This window comes from Camelus dromedarius, chromosome 19 (genome assembly GCF_036321535.1).
Source record: "Camelus dromedarius isolate mCamDro1 chromosome 19, mCamDro1.pat, whole genome shotgun sequence".
NCBI classification, from domain to species: Eukaryota; Metazoa; Chordata; class Mammalia; order Artiodactyla; family Camelidae; genus Camelus; species Camelus dromedarius.
In genome coordinates this window covers 34,582,891-34,604,297 of record NC_087454.1, presented here as the reverse complement: position 1 = coordinate 34,604,297, position 21,407 = coordinate 34,582,891, and the positions used below count along the sequence as shown (strand labels likewise).

The window sequence follows — 21,407 nt, the reverse complement described above, 5'->3', positions numbered from 1 at the left end:
GGAAATAAAGTTCAAAAACACCACACATGTGAAAGTGATGAGGGAAAAAAAGCTAACAGCGTTCAATTACTGATGCAGGCATGAGGGTTAGTCTTACTTGGTATGAATTCATTTAGTCATCATGACAGCACCATGATTTGGTTTCATTTTCACATGTTCAGAAACTGACATTAGAAGGGAGTCGGCAGCTTGTCCCCGTTAACTTAGGGGAGAGCCTGCATTTAAACTGTGGCCCGAAAAATTCACCCAGCATGCATCTGCACCACGGTAGGTGTAGATATTCCTGGATCAACTAAATTCAGTAAACCCTTCCCTTTGGTTTTATATAAAAACTTCATTTGTTGCATGAGACCCAGAAAAATACAGCGCAGGTTTAATAACCACTTGAAAAGTTGGTCGAACTAGTGGCTTAGACCCCTACCTTCCATTTAACTCTTTCTCTGTGATCTCGTCAGTAATAATAAAAGTAACAATAGTAACTTGTTCTTATATTCTTTCATTCTTTAGTTTGAAGAGGAACTTTTTGAAACACTTGCAGAATTTGAGAAATTAATCCAAGGTGAGATAAAAGCCTTGTTACTCATGCTGCAATAGACCAAGTTCTCCCCATTACTGTAAAAGACACACACACATTCTTTTATTTCTTATTTAAAATTTAAAAAAATTTTTTTTATTTTGGGGGGGAAGGTAATTAGGTCTATTTATTTATTTTTAAAGGAGGTACTGGGGATTGAACCCAGGACCTCATGCATGCTAGGCATGCGCTCTACCACTGAGCTATACCCTCCCCCACTTCTTTTTAATTAAACCATAGCTCTCTCTAGTTATACGTTTTGTGGGTTTTTTTAAATCAAAATATAGTTGATTTACAAGGTTGTGTTAATTTCTGGTGTACAGCATAGTGATTCAGTTATACATATATGTATATATTCTTTTTCAGATTCTTTTTCATTATAGGTTATTACAAGATGTTGAATGTAGTTCCCTGGGCTATACATTAGGACCTTGTTGTTTATTTTATACATAGTAGTTTATATCTGCTAATCCCAAACTCCTAATTTATCCCTCCCCCATCCCTCCCCCATCCCTTTCCCCTTTGGTAACCATGTTTGTTTTCTATGTCTGTGAGTCTGTTTCCATTTTAAAAGTAAATGAGTTCAGTCATATCATATTTTAGATTCCACATATAAGTGATAGCATATGGTATTTATCTTTCTGTGTCTGTCTTACTTCACTTGGTATGATAATCTCTAGGTCCATCCATGTTGCTGCATGTGGCATTATTTCATTCTTTTTTATGGCTGAGTAATATTTCATTGTTATATATACCACATCTTTTTTATCCATTCATCTGTCAATGAACATTTAGGTTGCTTCCATGTGGGTTTTTTTTTAATGCCAATATTCCTTGAAAGATTGAAAAAGGAAGCCCAAGCAAAGAACTGTATTCATTAGAAGGTCCCTAGGATTCTGACTGGGAGCAGGGTGGGGCAGGGGAGGAATGGAGGCTCATGAAGGAGAGTAGAGGCGAGTGATGTGTGGAGGGGACGTGGAGGCACCTTTCAAAGAGTGCCCTGATTCCAGACTGAGGTTAACATTATTCTCACACAAGAAAAGAAGAGTTTTGGGAGGTTTTGAGCAGAGCCTTTTGACTCCAGGAAAGCCTCCAGGCAGTGCGTGTAGGGCAGATAAAGAGGGCCCAGTGGGCATGTTATGGTGGTAACTTGGTGGCCACAGGAATGGAGAGAAAGTGATGAGACAGGAGACCCTTGGCCAGAAAGCTTTTGAATATGCATTTTTGGTACCTCCTGGAGTCCTCAACAACATGTCTTGCACTCTACACACTGTTCTAGCAATGAATGCCTACGTATTGCTCCTTTTAGATTACTGCTTCTGAAGATTTTAACAGTATTTGATTACCTTGTCCCATTTTGTAGCTTCCTTAAAGAAAACTTAGTTACTACTATCAGGGACACTAATAATCCAACTTTCCTTTGCATATTTTCAGGTGGTATCCTGATGTATGAGGAAGTGCCCATGGTGGAAATGGATGGGATGAATTTGGTAGAAACCAGAGCCATCCTAAGATACATCGCTGCAAAATACGACTTGTACGGGAGGACCCCGAAGGAACAAGCCTGGTATATAGGTTACTTCTCACTTAGAAGAAAATTAAAAATAGAAAAGAAAAATTAACCTTTAGGCTTGTTAGCAGACATGTGTAGTTCCTGAGAGATTTATAGAACATTCTTGTCTTGCTTTCTAACTTTTTCTTATGGAAAAATCTAACACATATCAAAGGAGAGATAATAGTATAATAAACCCCACGGACACAACTTTTACCTTCAACAATTGTCAACTCGTGGCCAACTACATAGTTTCTTTCATTTTCTGATTCTACATTTAGGGTCAAGCCATTAGCCGACAGGCACAGAACAAGCACAGAAACTGATAAAGGAGTCTGCTGCTCTCTGTGAATCTGCGTTTGCCTCCACTAGGTGGGAGCAGTGCTGAGTAAATCACAAGAACAAATGCAATCAGGGGGCAGGGAGTGTCCAATATGCGACACTGATTCTGGATGTGACCTTTGGGAACCACCTCATTAGATACCCTACCCCACCTCCCAGGCATTTATTAATTCACTTCTGCACACACCCTTCCTTTTGCAATGGACTGATCTGGAGACAAACCAGCAAAACTAGCCTGGTCTTACCTGGAGTTTAAAACAGCAACCCTCCCTAAATTGTAAATTAAGGCACAGAAGTAGAAAACTCTTAGTTGGTAAACAACAAATAGTCAATGTTTTACTAACCCAGGTGTGTTTTAAATAAATTTCGTGTTGTCTTATTTCAAAAATGCATTTATTTTCGAAAGCTTAAATTTAAAAAATTTCATGCAGTAAACATTTTTAAATTGATCTGGTATTTTTCAATCTCAGTATAAGCTTTCCCTTGCTTTCTAGAAGATTCTACCTGCCAGATTTCTGCTGATTGCATCCCTACAGTGGCGTTTAACACATTCCTTTGGCTCTCTTTTTTCTGTAAACTGGTTGTTGGGTTTAAAGATTTTTTTATCAGACTCAAGTTCTTGTGGTTTCTGTAAGACTGCTTGTGTCACAGGTGTTGGTTCAACCCCCAATTAGGAAGCTCACAATGTCTGCTTGTCTATCTTTTATGACCTTAGTAGCCAGTGGGGTTCAGTGCCATCATTCCTTCTGCATTTATTACCTAGAGTACTTCTATAAATAAAAATGTCCCTTCATCTGCTCTCTGGTTACCTGGAGTGCAGTTTCCTTTACGAAAGACATGCTAGCCCTCTGTTTACCAATTTTCCAAACAATAAGTGGGCTCACCAGCATCCTCCAACATTGACCAATTAATTGTTGTTTTAGTATCACTGTGAATTCATTCAGGTAAACGTCACTGATATGTTTCAATTCACTTTTATTGCTGTTCTGACTTATGCTCAGGTTGTCCTACCTTTGGTCAGTGGAAGCCACATGGCTGCTGGGGATGTTGACCTTCCCCTCGGGTCTCTGACCGCTTCCTCCGTATCTGGTGTAATGGGATGACCCAGATTAACCCTGTGACTCTCCCTGCTCTCGACTCGGACCCAGTCATTTCTCTAAGGTGCCACGGTTCCTTTCAATGCAAAATGTTTTTTTTTAAAGTACCTGTTTCACAGAACTCATGTTTATAGATTGAAAACAAGTGAATAAATTTGTAGGCTGCCTTCCTTGGTATACTGTTATGACAAAACCTTGCACGTGTGAGACACTCCATTTTAAAACTCCTTCAGTGTCGTAATCGCAAATGCGCAGAATGCTCCTCTGGTGACTTCCTGCCGCAGGCACTTTCTCACCGTCCTGTGGGGCAGCCCGGCCAGCCGGGTGACACTCTGTCTCTTACACGTTCTTCACTGGTAACAGCTGGCACCTGGGCTGGGAGCACTGGACCAGCCAGGCCTGCCCAAGCAGCTCGCTCTCTCTACCTGACATCCCTGTGTGGCTAGCTTGGCTTCCTCACAGCACAAGGTTCTCCGTGTGGTCCGACAGCGCACCTGCGGCTGGCTTGCCTTAGACAAAGGCAGAAGAAAGAGGACCAGGCGGCAGCTGTCAGGCTTCTAAGGACCTCACCTCGGAGGCTCAGAACATGATTGCCCCCCGCTGGTCTATTAGTCAATCAAGTCTCCAAGACCCACTGAGGTTCACCAGGAGAATGAGGCTTACTCTCAGGGCAGGAGAAGCAAAGACTTTCAGGCCATCTTCAAAGACACCCATGGCTATTCCAGGTTCAAGCTAAAGGAACTGTGGTGCAGAGAGGTTAAGAGGCTCACCTTGGATGAGGACAGAGGTTTCCCAGTGACAGACCAGTGGTGTTTTCACGACGCTATGGCGTCTTGTCAAACACAATACCTATCGTTCTATTCATTCTGCACAGAGGTGTGGGGGGTGGCAAGTGGGAACTTGTGGGGGTAAGTTCTGTGCCTTATTAAATTGAGCAGTTTGAGAACCTTCAATCCAGGTGGAGACGTCAGCAGTACAGAGGTCCTCAGTGACCTCTTCCCCAGGATGTGCCGGCATGGATAATCTCACTGTCATTACAACATTTAAATAGCCAAATAGGATCTTTGCCTAATTCATTATTTGAGGACTTTTTTACATTTTATTTTTTATGGGGGTGTAGTTGATATAAAATGTTATTTTCAGGGGTAACAGCAAAGCAATTCAGTTCCACATATACATGCATAGGTATTTCTTCTTTTCAGATTCTTTTCGATTATACGTTATTACGAGAAATTGAATACAGTCCCCTGTGCTGTACGGTAGGTCCTGGTTGTTTTTCTGTTCTACACATAGTAAAGTGTACCAGTTCATCATTTTTTAGGGATTATTTTAACCCTGTCTGTGCTTGTGTTATTTAGCATTAGTTTCACATACTCGATGTAATCACACACATACTTTACTCCTATAATTTTCCTCCCTCTCAGATGGATCTCAGCATCTCAAAGGAGCAGCATGCAGGTAGAAACACTGGGCTTTAATTCCTGGAATGTGGAGACACCTGATACCCAGACAGGTGAAGCCGAGGCATTATTTCACACGTCCCTTTGGCTCACGAAGTGAGAGTTTCCTTTGTCTGCAACGCTTGACTCACCACCCCTTCCTTCTCCAGGATCGACATGTATGCAGAAGGCTTGAAGGACCTCAGTGACATGGTCAAGTTCCTCCCGCTCTCCCTGCCCGGGGAGAAGGAGATGAACCTCCAATACATCCTTGAAAGAGCCACAACAAGGTTCTTCCCCGTCTATGAGAAGGTGAGCTGCAGACTTCTGCCCTGCTCTGTGACTTGGATCAGGGCGGGGAGGAGGGGAGGAGGACTAAACGAAAAATAAAGAATTTTACTGGTGGATGAAAGATTCCCCAAACACTTCATGAAAGCAAAATTCCTCCCCCAAAGGCAGTTATAAAACAAATCTGCCCTCCACTCTCCCATCCCGCCTTCTGGGTTTTATTTATGTAAGGATGTCCTGCATAACTTCAGCATTCTTTGTGGTTCTGCTGCCCACAGAATTTCAGTTACCTGACTGAATATTCTGGAGTATAACAGGGCCTTATAAAGAGAATTCTAGGGAGAAAAAAAACCCCACACTAATTAGACAGTTGGGGGTGGGGGAAGGATGGATTTTATTTCTAAAATACACAGGATGGTATCAGGGCTCAGGGCACTTTATAAGGTTTTGCAGAATTCTATGCCATATTCTAAAAGTTAAGGGGAAAAACTGTTCCAAAAAATAACACCTGCTTTTCATCTGTCTCTGCATTTTTAACAGCTGAAAAATAATGTTTCAAAAAGCTTGTGCTTTAAGCAAACACTTAGTGCCATCCCTAACACAAGGGTTGGATGATTGTCAGCGCTCTTGCCATTATCACATCAGTCATCAGTAGGAAAAGATCATGAAGAATGTTAGCGTTTGGTTAAAAAAAAAAAAAAAAGAACTAGACGAGTTTTTCCAAGCCACTTGCAATGCCGGTTTATTCCATCCTTTCTGGACTGAGTTGTACCGGTTCCAACTGAATGATTTGGTACATCCATTTAAATATATTTGTCACAGTTAACCCTTGTATAGCCTAGTCAAGTGAAGGAGATTATTTACTTGATGCTTCTGTCTTTGATTTATGTACCAACTCCCCAGATACTCTAAGTTCCTAGGTTGTCCCCTTCCCTTAATGACATTTAGTGAGTTTTCAGTTCCCTTGGTCCAAGATGGAAGATGGATTAGACTGAAGATTTTACCTCAGGCTTTCTCCATAGCATTCCTTCAGGACTATTCAAGGATAATATAACCCTTTGCAATTGGCATGTAATTTACAAGATTTCTATCTTATAATTTTACCAAGAGTGGCAATGGAATGGATGTTTGGCACCACCGTTCCCAATGACTATGGGATACCGTGAAAAACAGAGACTTTGCATGTGGCTGAAAGCAGTGACAGTACCATCCTCGCTGACAGCTCTGCTAATCATACTGATGGCTCATCCCCTACTATGTGCTCACCACACACGCCATCTGCTTGGGATGCCATCTAATCTTCACGGTAACTCCACGAAAGATGTGCCTCTGTTACCCACAGAACTCAACAGCAGCGAAGTAACGTGCCCAGCACCATACAGCTGAGAACACGGGAGCCTGCACTCATGCCTCTAACTCCCCATCTCACACCCCAGTGTCCCAACATCACAGAGCTTTAGGGCTCGAACAGCGAGTCCTCAGTGATCTCCTACTCCAATCATCTGTGTTCGGCTGATTTTGACTCAAAGTGACCCATAAGCCCTAGTAGACGGAAATTTGCTTGTAGAAGTGAGGTGTGGGTCCTGGGGAGAGGGAGCCTCACACTTGAGACTCCCGCCCTGGGATGCTGGGAGGAGAGATGACTGTCACAGACCAGGAGGAGCCCCGGTCCAGGTGGCGGTGGTAAAATTGTTCCATAAAGGCTCGTGGAGAAGGCACAGGAGAAGGAGCTGCTTCCAGTGTTCAGAATCCTCAGGAGGATCTAAGCTCTCCTGCCTCTTTCAGATGAACACACTGAGGTCCTGGGAGAGAAGCGGGACTTATCTAAACTCACACAGTGAGCTGGGGGCAAAGATCGGGAACCAGGTCTCTGAATTCTTAGAGGCCTGCCAAACCACTTTGACTTTAACTTGGAGGACCCCAAATCCTCATCTTTCGTTTTCGACTATCCGCAGGCACTAAGAGACCGCGGGCAAGATTTTCTGGTGGGCGATCGGCAGAGCTGGACGGATGTACAGCTCCTTGAAGTCATCTTCATGGTTGAAGAGTGCAAACCCAAGGTCCTCTCAGGCTTCCCTCTGCTACAGGTAATGCTCTCCAAACAGCTCCCAAGAAGGAGAAGGGATTTTTAATCACTCATTTATAATCTTTCCTTAAGTCATTCATTATCCTTTAAGAACCTACTAACTTCTTTATGCCAAGACCTGTGCTAGGGGTGCCAAGATGCCCTCAAGGAACATGGCTAGTAGGGAGACAAGCACACAGACAGATAACCTCAACATAATGGAGTCAACGAAACGGTAAAAGGATGTGGGAAAGCAGAGGAGGTTCACCCGGGCCAGGCTTCTTGCAGGAGTTGAATTTCGAAGGCTTTGTCTGGAATGTAGCAGACCCACAGTACAAGCAGCTTCCTTCCTCTTGTCAAGGTGAAGGGACAACACTTAAGCCCCTCCGAACAGAGCCACTGCGTAACCATACCCATAACCACGGACTATGCTATTGTTACCCGCCAAGCCTTGTACCAGCACTGCACACACTTTACCCCATTTATTTTATTCCATCCTCAGAGTAGATAGGAGACAAGACTCAGAGAGGTTAACTAACTTTCCTGAGGTCACCCTGTTAGTAGGTGGCAGGAGTGGGACTCAAACCTTGGTCTGCCTGACCTAACCGCCTGAGTTCTAGAACACTGTGCTATGTTGTGGATTCCTTTATAACCTTTTAAAAATATGCTGATTTAAAATAGCTGTAATCTAAGTCATGATAACTCTGCAGCCTCACTTTTCCACTTCATGTTACATTACACACAAGCACGTTTTGGTATTGTTACTTAGTTTGGCTCACTTTTAGACAATGAAGTGTACTGTATTTTTTCATTTTTCATCATTATATAATATTCTGTTCATTGTGCTCAGGATAACTTTAAATAGTGATGATCATAAACAACCTAAATATTCAATACCTGAGAAATGTCTTGAATTTTATGCCGCCACTTGAAGTTACGTTTTTCAGAGATTACATGACATGAATAATGTTTATAACATGAGAAAAATGAGGATTTTGGTTTATTAGTAATACATCAGGATACTCTGGAATATCTGCTTCTGTAAATAATGTTGCAACAGCATCTTCATGGATATGAATTTTTCCACATTCAAGATTATATTAGGATACAATCTTACAAATGGGATCATGTGGTTTGAGCCTATTAACATTTCTGTGTTCCTTGAGAAATATTGCTAGCTTGTGTTCTGCCAGGCATCGCTTTGCAATGCCACACAATGTGTAAAAATTCCATTTTTATCCCCCACTTCTACCGGCAATGAGAAATGTACATTTTCAACATTTTTTCTCATACACAAAAATGGGTCCCGTTTATCTTTTGTTTATTTTGCCAGAATCTCTTCTCACGGACAGTATACATTTGCATTTTAGGAATTTAAGGCCAGAATCAGCTCCATTCCCACAATTAATAAATTTCTCCAGCCTGGAAGCCAGAGGAAACCTCCATTAGATGAAGATTCCACTGAGGTCGTGAAGAATATATTCAAATTTGAACATGGCATGTCTCTTAAAAACATGGGTACAATAATAGCTGAGCATTAACAAATGAAGCGGTCTAAAGAACTCAGGAAATACTTCACTTTACATTTGCAGCACTGCCCAGAAAAGAAATCACAAGGCCATTTTAATAAAATAATAAAAAGCCTAAGGAAATAAAACTACCTAATACTTATCTGTAAATCAGACAATGCTTCTTCTGTTTTTCATAAAACAGGGAAATACCAAGTAATCAGAATCATCCAAATGAAAATTCTTCTGCATTCTACTTACTGCCAAAGAGTAAAATCATAAGTAAACCGACAGATACCAAAGATTTCTTTTAAAGCAAATAAACCAAAGAAACAACCACACATAGATCAACCATCACCCACTTCCACCTCCTCTGGAAAAGTCCAGGACACGGCATAGCTTTAAACTAGCTTCTTAAACTGCCAATCACTAGAGTCTTTTACAGATAGAATCCATTTCACATTTCTTAGCATCATAGATAGTCTGAGCACAAACTGCTGTCCATCCAAATCAGAAGGTCCTTCCGCATGTGCACAGAGACTCCAATAACCACTGTGTCCCCAGTCTTGCTTGTGTAACAACCTGTTTGGTACCATTACAATTAGCAGGATTTTTTTTTTAAAGCAGGATATTTAAAAGTGTATCAAAAGATTCTCTCTGGGTTTCTGATTTGGTTAAACGAATAGGCTTTTTTTTTTTTTTCATTCTCCCCTTAATTGAATCATCACTGAAAATTTAACAACCTCCTTGAAGGTCAGTTGGGAAAGGTAACTGAACACAACCTTATCAACTCTGCTGTTATCAGTGGAGACTCTACCCAGCATGTTTTGGAAAGAATGGTTTGAAATCTTGACACCACTGTGCAAGTGGAGCCAACAGGACCAGAATTGCAGACGTTTAGAGCTTTAAGGAGTCTGGTCGATCATTTAGTCCAAATTCCTTCTCTAGGAGGAGAAAGTGAGTCCCAGAGATGGGACATGACCTTGTAAAGGGCAGAGAGCAGTCGGTGGGAGAACTGGGCTGGGGGGACTCACCTATAGGCAAGTGCCCTGGACGTAAATTGATAACCATGCCGAGAAAGAAGTAGTGGTTGGAGACAAAATCACTTTCGTCTCAGGATTATTACTGTTTCAGAGACAGAATATGTGCTCCTGAGGAAGAGTTCTGGCTCCAATAACCCTCCTTACCAATCTCCTTCATTAATAATTGAGCACTTAAAAGTTAAAAATGATTTGAGTCCATAGAGAAGAGGCTAAAATGAGAGAAACAGGTTTAAAACAGAATGCTTTTATTTGAATACTGACGACATTCTGTTAGTACACAGTTTGTTGAAGATGAAGTTTTTGTTTATTTATTTTTTTTAATTGAGGTATAGTCAGTTTACAATGTGTCAATTTCTGGTATACAGCACAATGTCATACATGGATACACATATATTCATTTTCATATTCTTTTTCACTGTAAACTACTACAAGATATTGAATATATTTCCCTGTGCTACACAGTATAAACTTGTTTATCTATTTTATATATACCTGTCAGTATCTGCAAATCTTAAACTCCCAGTTTATCCCTTCCCACTCCTCTCCCGTCTGGCAACCACAAGTCTGTATTCTATGTCGGTGAGTCTGTTTCTGTTTTATATATAAGTTCATTTGTCCTTTTTTTTTTTTTTTAAGTTTCTTTTAAAGGAAAAAACCACTGGCAGTAATACAATTAAAATGGAAAAAATATAATTTTGAATAAAACACAAATGACAAATAGACACATTAGCATTTGTGAAGCCCACTTAGGGCGTTCCATCATCTGATAAGCTGTAGTTTAATTTAAACTTACTTCAGACATGATTATTTGTAACAATCAAAAAAGACCACATATATATAATATAAACTAGACACAGCAAATGAAATAGTGTATCGTGATGTATTAAATATCTTTAACAAACCCAGTACCTGACAATTAGAAAACAGTTAAACTATTTATTTAAAAAAAAAAATCCCTCAAACTCATGTCTATATCACAGGTGACAGTTTCTTTTGCAGTTTCTAACAAGATAAGACCATACTGAACATTCCATATTGAAATGTATCTTTTCAATACAAGGAGTAGGCTCTGCCCGTTACAGCGAATGACATGATCTTAAGTTTTCAATTCCTCTGGATCCTCAGAGCAGCAGTAAGACGAGTCTCAGGATCATCATGAGGCTGGATGAAAGGGAAAGACAGGGAGAGGGAGGGTGAGTCTCAGGCAGCCCAAGACAGAAGGGTACAGATGGGCTGTGTGCCCACCTAACCTGAGTGCTCCTCAACCCCAGCCTTCTGCCCTGCCTCTCTCCCTGGAGCAGGGGTGCTCTCCCCATCCTTGTACCCCAACTTCCCAGACCTGACGGAAGGAGACACTTAAAAACGTTCAGTGAATGAAGGAGAAAAATCAGAATTCACTGTTCTGAAAATCTAGGTTGGACTTTGATAAGAGAAAGGTTTGGAAAGAAACACAAAACTTTCAAAAGCTAGTAAAGGCAAGCAACTTGAAAAAAAAAACGAATCAACACGCGATTTGGGGATGTCGTTATTACAACCTGCACGTCTTCTTGACCTGTAAACCCTACTTCTGAGTCTTTCTACCAATAAGTACCATTTTTAGAACAGAGCTATAATTAGAAAGCAATGTTTATTTTTTCCCCCAACCCTTTACCTTTTATTATTATTTTTCTTGATTTACTATGTAAGGATCTCCAGAACAATGCAGAACAGAAATGACGAAAACAGGCATGTGTATACTGAACCTCTCCCTACAGAGGACCCTGTTAAAGTTTCATTGTTAGATATGCGATTTCTGTGGGTTTTCTGAAATGTCCTTTATTGGGCCAAGAAAGTGCCTTCTGGTTTTTTCTTTTTTGTTGTTGGGTTTTTTTTTGTTTGTTTTTTCCATGGATATATGTTTTTTTTTTCCATATAAACATTTTTTATTGAGTTATAGTCATTTTACAATGTTGTGTCATGGTTTTTTTCTTTTTATTGAAGTATAATCAGTTTACAATGTTGTGTCAGTTTCTGGTGTACGGTGTAATGTTTCAGTCATGATATACGTGCATATATGAAAGCAGTCCTTTATAATCACACTTGCCTTCCAAATCATAAACATTCCACACAGCCACACTAGAAAATTCAGGGAAAATTAGAAAGGAGAAAATTCCCCATTGCGTTACTGTCTAGAAAATGTAACAATTTGAAGTATTTCTTTCTTAGGTTGTTTTTTTATACACCAGCTTTTTAAAACTTGAGATCACACTATGGTTTCTTATTCTGTTTTCCTTTCCTATCATGTCACTAATATTTTCCAATGCCACTAAATAGTTTTTAAAAACATGACATGTAATAACTCGCTCAATATTCCATTAAGTGAACAAAACACTGATTGAAACACTTCCTGACTGGTGAATTTTTAAGCTGTTTTCTAATTTTTTCAGGTCATCAAGTTTTCCACTAGAAATAAAGTGGCAATAAATATCAGTCTTTGTATGCATCTCATTCTTTTGGAATAAATTCCACAAAGTGAAAACGTACATCAAAGGACATGAACTTATATATACGTTTCAACATGTAAAGGCAGCTTCCAGGAAGAACTAAAAATGTTAAGCATAACTTTTTACTTGCTAGTGTGCCTCATCTCTGGGATAGAATTACTGGGATCAAACTGAGAGAAACCTGAAGCTCCCTATTTACATTTTTAAAAAATATTAAGTTTTCTCCCTTAGAAACTCAAAATCACTGCAACAGATTGTCACTCTGTCCAGCTCTCTAAGTAATACTGAATGTCAGATTTAAATGAATAATTTACTGTCTCAGATGGATAAATCTTGAGGAAAAACTGAGGCTGAATTTAGTTCTTTATTCGGAAAACGGTAAGTGTGTACATGTGATCAGATACTAGAGTTACCCTAAGGGTATTTGATAAAACCGTGCATGTGCACATAAACACCAACAACTGACAGAATGCATGAATCAATTTTAAGGTTTTTTATAGTCGTGCTGATTGTAATAAAAATTACTTTGACCTTTCAAATTAAAACTGATGTTTGCTAAAAACTCATACTTCAAAAGGATGGCAAAGTATATAGCTCAAAATCGTTTTTCTTACCTTAAACCTGCAACCAGCCCAGCTGGCATTATTTTCTTGGACCTCTTAAACCTCACTCCCATTATGGTGGCCAGGAAGAAAGCTGTAACTAAAAACCAAACCAGTGCGTGAGCCAGAGTTTCAAACATGTTATCAATGCTTGCTTGTGAAAAAAAAAAAAGGGGGGGGGGGAGGAAGGCAAAAAAAAAAAAAAAAAAAAGGCAATAAAAGGGAAAAGATCATTTCGGCTTTCTAATATAACTACTCTTTATTACATATAGGTATTGAGTTGGTGTTTTCTTGAAAAAATAAAGTGCCCTATTAAAACACTTCATAAACTAGCTTATCAAAAAGGTTTCTGAGTAAACCAGCATGTTGAAATTCATTCCTGAAACATCTTCAAAAAAAAAGTCTTTTTCTGACTTAAATTTCTATTTTTAGGACACTCCTGGAGGGTCAGGACAGTGTCTTATCCAAGTTGCCTCAGGAACACTCAGCAGTACACCTGGACCCACAGGAGCCATCCCCTAAATGGCTAGTTAATAGAACGTTAGGAAAAGAATTCGTTTCTAAAATAAATCTTTAAAGTAAGACCTTATTAATAAAACAATACTAGGAAAAGGCTGGCCATTTGTATTTTGTAGCATTCCATTTCAGGAAATTTGATGCCTGGAGACTAAAAAACAACAGTCTAATAATAATATTAAATTCAAAGGCATCATCCCAGCCTTTTACAAGCTGAACCAAGAGATGGGCAGTTTCACATAAGAGATCAGAGCACTGATGTCACAATTTAAGAACAACTTGCAAGGAAAAACCACTTGCTGATATTAAAAAAAAAATGATCGACAATAAACGTATGTTAATTATTTAAGTGCATCTGAGTAAGAAACCCAATATATCTATACCTTGCTGATATATTTTTATCTTCTGACATAATTTCATTATTAAAAATATTCCCTAGCTCCTATTTAAAATAAGAAAAAAATTCCACTTAATCTTTTTCTCTCCCTTAAATATTGAACAGTTACAATGTCTTCCTTTGTTATTTTCTTCCACCTCACCACTCCCTCCACCAGGCACTTGGAACAATCATCAAATTAAACAGAGACCATTTCCTTGCTCTAGTTTCCCCAGCCTCCACTGTATCTCTTTCAACCCAGAAAGAAGAAAGCCAAGCACCCTGGGGCTTTAAACATACACAGGTTTTTTCCATCTTTCCTGTGAACATTCTCCTACTAAGCCCAGCAAGGGATGAAGCCAAAAAAGGATCAGCCTTGCTTTTCTGGATTAAAGATTAAAGCAAAGCTGGATCTAAAAGCCATTCTTGAATTAAATAAGAGAACGCAAGGCTGTCTCTTCTTAGGAATTTTCAGTCACACAAACTATGCTAATATGCATTTAGAAGTGTTAACAGAAAACCTTGGCATAATTCCTTACTACTTCTAATTTTATTTCATTTCTCCAGTAACAAATTTTATAGCAATATTCTTCTGAGTTGGAAGGCCTGGTAGCAACATTGTTATTTTTGATGGTGTCTGTGTAGAAAGGAACAAGGATGGTGTTCAGTCCCCACCCACGCAGTGGCCGCCCGCCACCTGACCAGTATTTTCTAGGACCTCTAGGAAAGGTATCAAAAGCTACCCCTAAACTTCGATTCTCCATAACTGGGAAAACGCCTTACTCACACAGCGACACTTTTACATCTCGCTTGTCATTGGAGACCCGGTAAGCTCCATAGCCAGCCAGAAATCCAACAAAAAGGCCACCAATCAGAGATGGAACACCACCTGGGAAAAAAACGCACAGACTCAGAGAGAGAAAGAGAAAATCCTCGAATGAAGGCAATTCCTTCATCACGTCAAGGATGATAAACGCACCAAGTAGAAAAATGCATTTCTCCTCGGGCACTGTAACTGGACCAGGCCAAGTCAGGTGTTGGCTATTCACGGATCGTTTCCGAGAAATGACTGTTTCATGCTGAACCCCAAACTGGAGGCAGAGGAACCCCGAGTACACAGCGATGTGAGGCTTAGGTCCGACGACGGGGCACAGAAAGCCGCCCTGCAGTAGTGCTTCCGACGGGACCGCGTGATTTTGAACAATTAACTGACTTCTGAACGTCTCTCTTTTTTCCCTCCTATTCTCCTTTCCTCCATATTTTTACTCTCAGGTTGCGATGATAAAAATAAGACAAAATGGTATTTTTAGCTCACGGAGGTAGAAGACCTGTGCAAAGCAAGCAATGGTTCTGTCCTGAATGATTCACAAACCTTCCGGCCCCAGCACGTCAGGGCTCAGGGATGAACCGTGACTACACTGAGTAACAGGGAGAACCCGGGCACTGGCGCAGCCGGCCGGCCGCGCATCCATCCCCTCCCCAGCCGGTGCCCTCCTACTGTCCCGGCCCTGGGCAACGCGACACTGTGACCAACACGCGCCATCCTTGCTTCAGGGCACTCACTCTAGTTAGAATCTACCGCAATGGAATCCCCAGGGTCAAGGCATCTCTTTCTTAAATATCTACAGGAAATTCAGATTCTAACAGGGTTAAAAACCATTGCAGGCAGACACACACACATATTCCCTTCTTCCTATCCCTCAAGAAATTGCTAAAGAAGGACATAATCTGATAACCTATAGACCTGAAACTCAAGTCCCCCCCATGTCATAGATATCAAATACTCTTTGAAATTAATTTATGAATTTCTTAAAAATGTAAGAAATAAGAAAAATATAAGAAACAGGAGACACCATGACTATAAATGCCTCTACCTTAAAACAAAGCAAAATATAACACTTTCCTTTTTCTCCATGAAAATCCTTTAATTTACCAACTATTTTTTCCCCCATCTTTGGACAGAGATGAAGGGACTACTTCAGATATGATATCTAAGTATTTAATGAATTTTCCTGTGCAACAGACAACATCAACACAAGTCAGTTTTTTGACACTATGAGGATGTAAACAAACAAACAAGAATCCTCATTTGATAATAAGGGAGTAGCCCTGAGGAGATTAAGTCAATTAATTATGCAACTGATCCTGACAGATAAAGGGTGAGAGACCCCGAGGCTGGAATGTTCTGTCTACCCAGCCCCACAAAACCCCCTCCTTCGACTTCCACCATGTGCTGGTCCTCAGCCACCCCCAGGACTTGGTTAGCTTCCTGCCCTACTTATAAGCCCTCAGATGATCCTGACACCACCACCAAGCTCCCCAGGTTTCTTTGATGAAAAATCTGTCTTGGGCTTACCTCTCCGCTTATATCCCAAAATGCTTCCGAACGTCACCAGGGCTGCATAACCAAAACCAACCAGGTCCATTGTCAAGGTTCGATTCTAAAGCAAGGGGTGGGGGGAAATGTTTTACAAAATACAAAGAGCTTGGGGGAGCAAATCTGTATTACAATGATGTGCATGCCACAGAATTATAGAAACTAATTTCTCCTCCTGGGGGAGGGCAGGACTCAACCAAGTGAGGAAGGTGGCAAGGAAGGGTGTGTTCTAGGCAGAATGGAGACATGTGCAAAGGCCTGGTGGCACGAGAGAGCATGGCATGGTTTCCAAATGCAGAGAAGGGCAAGGGGTGTGAAGAAAGGGGGCTGGGGAAGAAGGACCAGACCACCCATGCAAGCCTGGGAAGGGCGTTTGGTTTCCATCCCGAAGGCAGTGAGAGGTGAATGAAGGGGCCTCACAGTCAGATTTAATCCAGCAAGCGCCTTCTGGCTGCAGGAGTGGGAGGTGGGTTGAAGTGGCCAGGAGAGAAGCTGCGAGCCTGATGAAGTAAACCGAGCAAGAGATGATGGGGGCATGGCCGGGCAAAATGGCCAGGAGAGTGGAGAGAGGAAGACAGATGTGAGAGAGGTCAGGAGGTAGAATCAGTAAGTATGGATGTGGGGAGGGAGGGGGAGGGCTGAGTCTTTGGCTCCGACCACTAGGAGGGGCGGCGAGAGGAGAGGCTTGATGCTATTCCCTGAGACAGGGGCACTAGGACAGCAGCCAGTGGGTGGTGGAGGGAGGTGGGGGTGGCCAGGAATGATGGGGCCTGTCTGTTTTATGAGGGGGAGGTAATTAGGTTTCTTCACTGATTTCCGCTTGGAGGTGGTACTGAGGATTGAACCCAGGACCTCTTGGGTGCTAAGCATGCACTCTGGGCCTGTCTGAAACATACTCAGTCTTCAGTCTAAAATGCCCAACAGTCAGAAAAACAGCCTTATATGCAGATGTGATGCACGCGAGAACAATCACTCATCATCAGGTAGTAATTTTCTCCTTAAGCCAATCACCTGGTGTGAAAGGCTGGTTGTTCCTCCTCTGAACCGCCCAGTTCTTCCTCTGACCCTCTCTTGGGGCCCCATCTCTTCTACCTGGTGGAATTACTTACATTGAGCTTATCTTTCCTCTGGGCCAGTCAAGCTCCTTGAGGGCTAAGCTCAGGTTCAATTCATCTTCATCTTCCTCACAGCACCAAGCTCACTGCCCGGCACAAGGCAGGGGCTTAGTAACTACTTGCTGAATGAATGAGTGAATGACCAAGTGAACCAAAGGGATAACTTTTGTCTGAAGACATTGTAACTGACCTACCCTGGATATAGCTCATTAACCAGGAAAAAGCCAGTCCCTTCATCTCCTTAGTGAGCTGAGTGTTCTACAAAGGCAAAATAAATCTGTTCTCAATCGTTATAATAAGTTTCTGTGCTCACAGCGAAAATTCAGAAAAAAGCAATCAGCCCTGGCACGACCTGTTCAGAACCACACAGAAAAGCCAGAGAGCGAGTTAACACGGGAGGGATAGGGTGGGGACGCTGTGCGTCACGCGTCACGTGCTCCCATCGCATACACGATGCCCAGCCCTTGGAAAGACCAGAAAGCATCTTGGGTGCAATGAAACAAACTGATTTACTGCATAACATACAAAAATAGATGACAGAGCCCTCCTTGCCCCTAGCTCTCCAAAATGAGATTTTTCGTAAACTATTAAATAAAAAGCATTTTCACATATTGAGCATCAATAATTACCTACCTTTTTAACTCAATAGGGCTCGAAAGACACATTTTCGAGTGAAGTGCGTGGTGCTGCGAAGGTTTAAAACCTTGTCAAGCATTTCTGCGATGGTACAAAAGCCCCATCCCTTTCCCCCACCTCTCCCTAGCTCCAGGAAAGAAGATGGGAGATTCAGGACCTTGGATGGAAGAAATTCGGCGAACTCCCAGGAGGAAGAGAGAAGCGATCCCCAGGAGAGTAGCCCTCACCTGCAAAACCCTCCCAAGTACCTCTGCATCACTATCTGCTTATTTCTGCACATTTGCATGACAATTACGGGCAGGAAGGTCTCGATGACGAGGTGTACAACTCACCTGCAGCCCTGAACTCTCTCCGCGGCTGAAAAGAGAAAAGCCGAGAGCCAGCTGCGGGAAACCTGCGTACCTGGAGTTGGGAAACCGGCCCCGCAGCCAGCACCTTCCGACTCTGCGCGCTAGACTACAGCACTGGGCGGGGCCGCTGGTTCCCCGAGGCCCCCGCCGCGCGCATGCGCTGCACTCCTTCCTCCGCCGCTCGGCCCTACCCAGCGCACGCCCGCCCTGCGCAGCTGGGGAGCCTAGTACCACCCGTAACACCGACAGCGCCGGCGCAGTAGCATCCAAGGCGGAGGCCGCATCTGGCCGCTGGCTTCCGCGGCTGGCCTCCTGGCCGTGGCTGGGGTCTGCCGCCTCCTGCCGGGCGGAGCGGAACTGACAGGCATTCGCAAGGAGTGGCTGGTTGTACCAGGGATTCCAGAAGGCAAAAGATTTTTAACCGTGAATAAGTTTCTTCATCATTCAAGGGACATTTGTGGGACTCCTCCAGCAACCCAGGCCTTTTACATACTCTCCAGAAGATTGTCTCCGTTTTCATCGGAGGGAGCTAAGGTTCACAGAGATGAAGGGATTCCGTTTTCTACAGGCTCAGCTCCTAAGTGGGGTGCAACATTTAGAACCAGAGTTTGGTTTCAAAGCTCGAGCACCCTTCATTACATCGCACTATCTACACGGTCATCTAGATGTGGTGGGGAGACCAGGATCCTGGTTTTATACTGCAAGCCCAGGATTTGCTGGGCTTAAGTACCTGAAGGGAATGGTTTGGAGTGCCAGAATTGGAAGGCACTCCAAATCCTGTCTAGCTCTAGGATAATCTGTCCCCAGGAATGAACCTTACATGCATTTGGAATCGTGCCTCCTGGCAACAACTTCTCATCTCACTCCTGCTTTGCCTTCTAGGCCACAGCCCATAACGCCAATCCTCCTCCTTAAATTATAGCCCTTCAGAGATTCCAAGAAGGCTGTCATCTAGGGATCATCAAGCAGCTCCAGGGGTGCCTTCGGGCTGGAAGAAATCGAATTTTTTAAAAATCTAAGAATATACATTATATATTGTGAAATGTTTGCTGAATCGATTCCTTGTGCTTAAAAGTGCTTCAGGGAAGCAATGTGACAATATATAACTTAGGAGACACCTAAATTGGGCCTAGGGAGTTAACAGGATTCCAGAAGATTCCCAGGAGAGTTGATGACAGGTGCTGGGATGTAGATGGAGGAAGTGGTCCCCAGGACTTTGGCCCCAAGCTCTTCCACCTCACCTTCTCATCCCTTTCTATGGCCATCCTTACCCCAGTGCAAGCCCTCTCTCACTTTGTTACTCTCTCACTCTTTCCATATTCCTAGGACACTTTTCCTATTCAGAATAAAACCAAAACCCCCTTCTGGAATGCCTGTATCTTCAGTATGGTGTGCTGGCCCCGCCACCCCCCCCCCCCAAGTAAATAACTCCTCCTCGACCCTACTGCCTGGATTTATAAGATGCTGCTCACACTAGATGTTCTCTGAGAGCCCTTCTACTCCATATGAGAAGGTATCAGAAGCTGGAGGTAATCCCATGATATTCCTACTCAAGGCATTTTTCACCTAAACCTAAAAGAACAACGTGAACAACATGTGGGAACAGGAAGGTTCTTAGGCAAAGGGGCCACTGACCTCGCTCAACTTCCACACCACCAGCTGCCACTTGCTGCAGCGAATGGTCAAGTCAGAGCACAAGGCAAGGGTGCAGCAAAGCTATTCACCTCTACCTCTTTGTAAAGCTATCTGTTCGTTATCCACAGCAGATTCTTAATTTCCAATCTGCTGTCAACCCTTTTGCAGGCTGGAGAAATATATAAGATAGAATACATAAGCTTATCTGCCAAGGAGGGCAATTTTATTGAAATAAAGTTATTGAAGTATTAAACAGTTAAATCTGTGATGCAAGATGTGCTTCTTTATTAAATTACGAGATCTTAGAGTGAGTTTACTAATTTCCATAATTTCCAAGTAATGTGGTGCACATAAACAACACTTTGAGGTGTCTGTAGCATGTGAATATCTGTGGTTCCTGGGGATGACAGAGTCACAGGTACTAGTACTGCTGTGGTTCGCTACCTGTTTTCCTAATGGGAAGAAATGCTAAATTTCAGTTAGAGGTTAGTGAATACAGAACCTTCTTTCTCCTATCCGAGTTCTCAGAAATCCCGATTTCCATCCTCAGGCCCCTTTGGTTTTTCAGAACTCCCCATCTCTAGTAATGCAGATTTTCCTAAGTTGTATTTGGTGGACTTGGAGAAAGACAGAGCAAGGTTGAGTGCCTGACTGGCGGCAGGGCTGCTCAGGCAGGACCTCCCAGAACGTTTAGACCTCAGTGAGCGCTCTGTGGTCCTGAGCCTGATTCTCATTTTCAAATGTTCAGAAACTCAGTTTGTTTCCCAGGGGCACCCTGGCTTTGGGAGACTGATTCATAAATGCCAGTCACAAGGGACTTCTTGATTTTTAAACAAACAACAAAGCCTGCTTCAGGTCCTTGATTCTTCTTCCAGACCCACATGGTTACTCATCATTTAGGCCTCTCTCTGCTCATCAATAAAAGAAATTTGGAACAAGCATCTCAATACATGTATATGGTCTATTCCTAAATTAGACACACCTTGCTCTCCGCCACCTACCTTCTCCGCTAGGCGACTTGGCGACGGCGGCCAAGGCCACCCAGCGACTCCCTCCAGCTCCCTACTCCCCACTGGCGCCCCACTCGCTCTGGCCCGGTTCGTCTGCTCAGTCTCGCCTCCAGGGGCAGCCCCATACCGGTTGTCGGTTGCTCGCTGTCACCTGCTTCTGACGCGCGGGTCACACCTGGCTGTTGCCTCCCCGCCAAGGGTGCTGCGCAGCCCGCTAGGAATTACCGGTCTCTGTCCCGCCCCGACTCTCCTCCACGGGTGAGGCGGGCTGACCTTTTAAAGGGCCCAACTCGGGAGGAGGCGGACCCACCACTCCCAAGCCTCATTCTCATTGGCTGAACTCGCCTGACACTCAGCCGTGCGCCAGCGTCCCATTGGTCCAGACGGCGCGCTTTCTTA

At 42.8% G+C, this 21,407-nt stretch overlaps 2 protein-coding genes and 1 non-coding gene across 4 annotated transcripts; 1 reads left to right on the top strand and 2 right to left on the bottom strand.

The window, feature by feature from the left end:
* The first annotated feature begins 251 nt into the window (after positions 1-251).
* LOC105099546 (glutathione S-transferase) lies at positions 252-8,898 on the top strand. Its single transcript, XM_064476072.1, has 5 exons — positions 252-267; positions 2,009-2,141; positions 5,175-5,316; positions 7,248-7,379; positions 8,728-8,898. The coding sequence occupies exons 1-5, from the start codon at positions 252-254 to the stop codon at positions 8,896-8,898; spliced, it is 594 nt and encodes a 197-aa protein (XP_064332142.1).
* On the bottom strand, positions 716-788 carry TRNAA-AGC (transfer RNA alanine (anticodon AGC)). The gene has a single exon. It is a non-coding gene; the product is annotated as a tRNA-Ala (tRNA).
* Positions 8,899-10,136: 1,238 nt separating the features above from the next.
* TMEM14A (transmembrane protein 14A) lies at positions 10,137-18,478 on the bottom strand. 2 transcript variants are annotated; one of them, XM_010992367.3, is made up of 5 exons: positions 18,346-18,478; positions 16,242-16,326; positions 14,673-14,774; positions 13,006-13,093; positions 10,137-11,069 (listed from the first exon to the last, which is right to left on the bottom strand). In XM_010992367.3, exons 2-5 carry the CDS (start codon positions 16,309-16,311, stop codon positions 11,030-11,032), a joined length of 300 nt encoding a protein of 99 aa, XP_010990669.1. In that variant the 5' UTR covers positions 16,312-16,326; positions 18,346-18,478; the 3' UTR covers positions 10,137-11,029. The 2 variants fall into 2 exon arrangements, with proteins under 2 accessions (XP_010990669.1, XP_010990670.1); XM_010992368.3 differs by having other exon boundaries at positions 18,416-18,463.
* Positions 18,479-21,407: the final 2,929 nt, after the last annotated feature.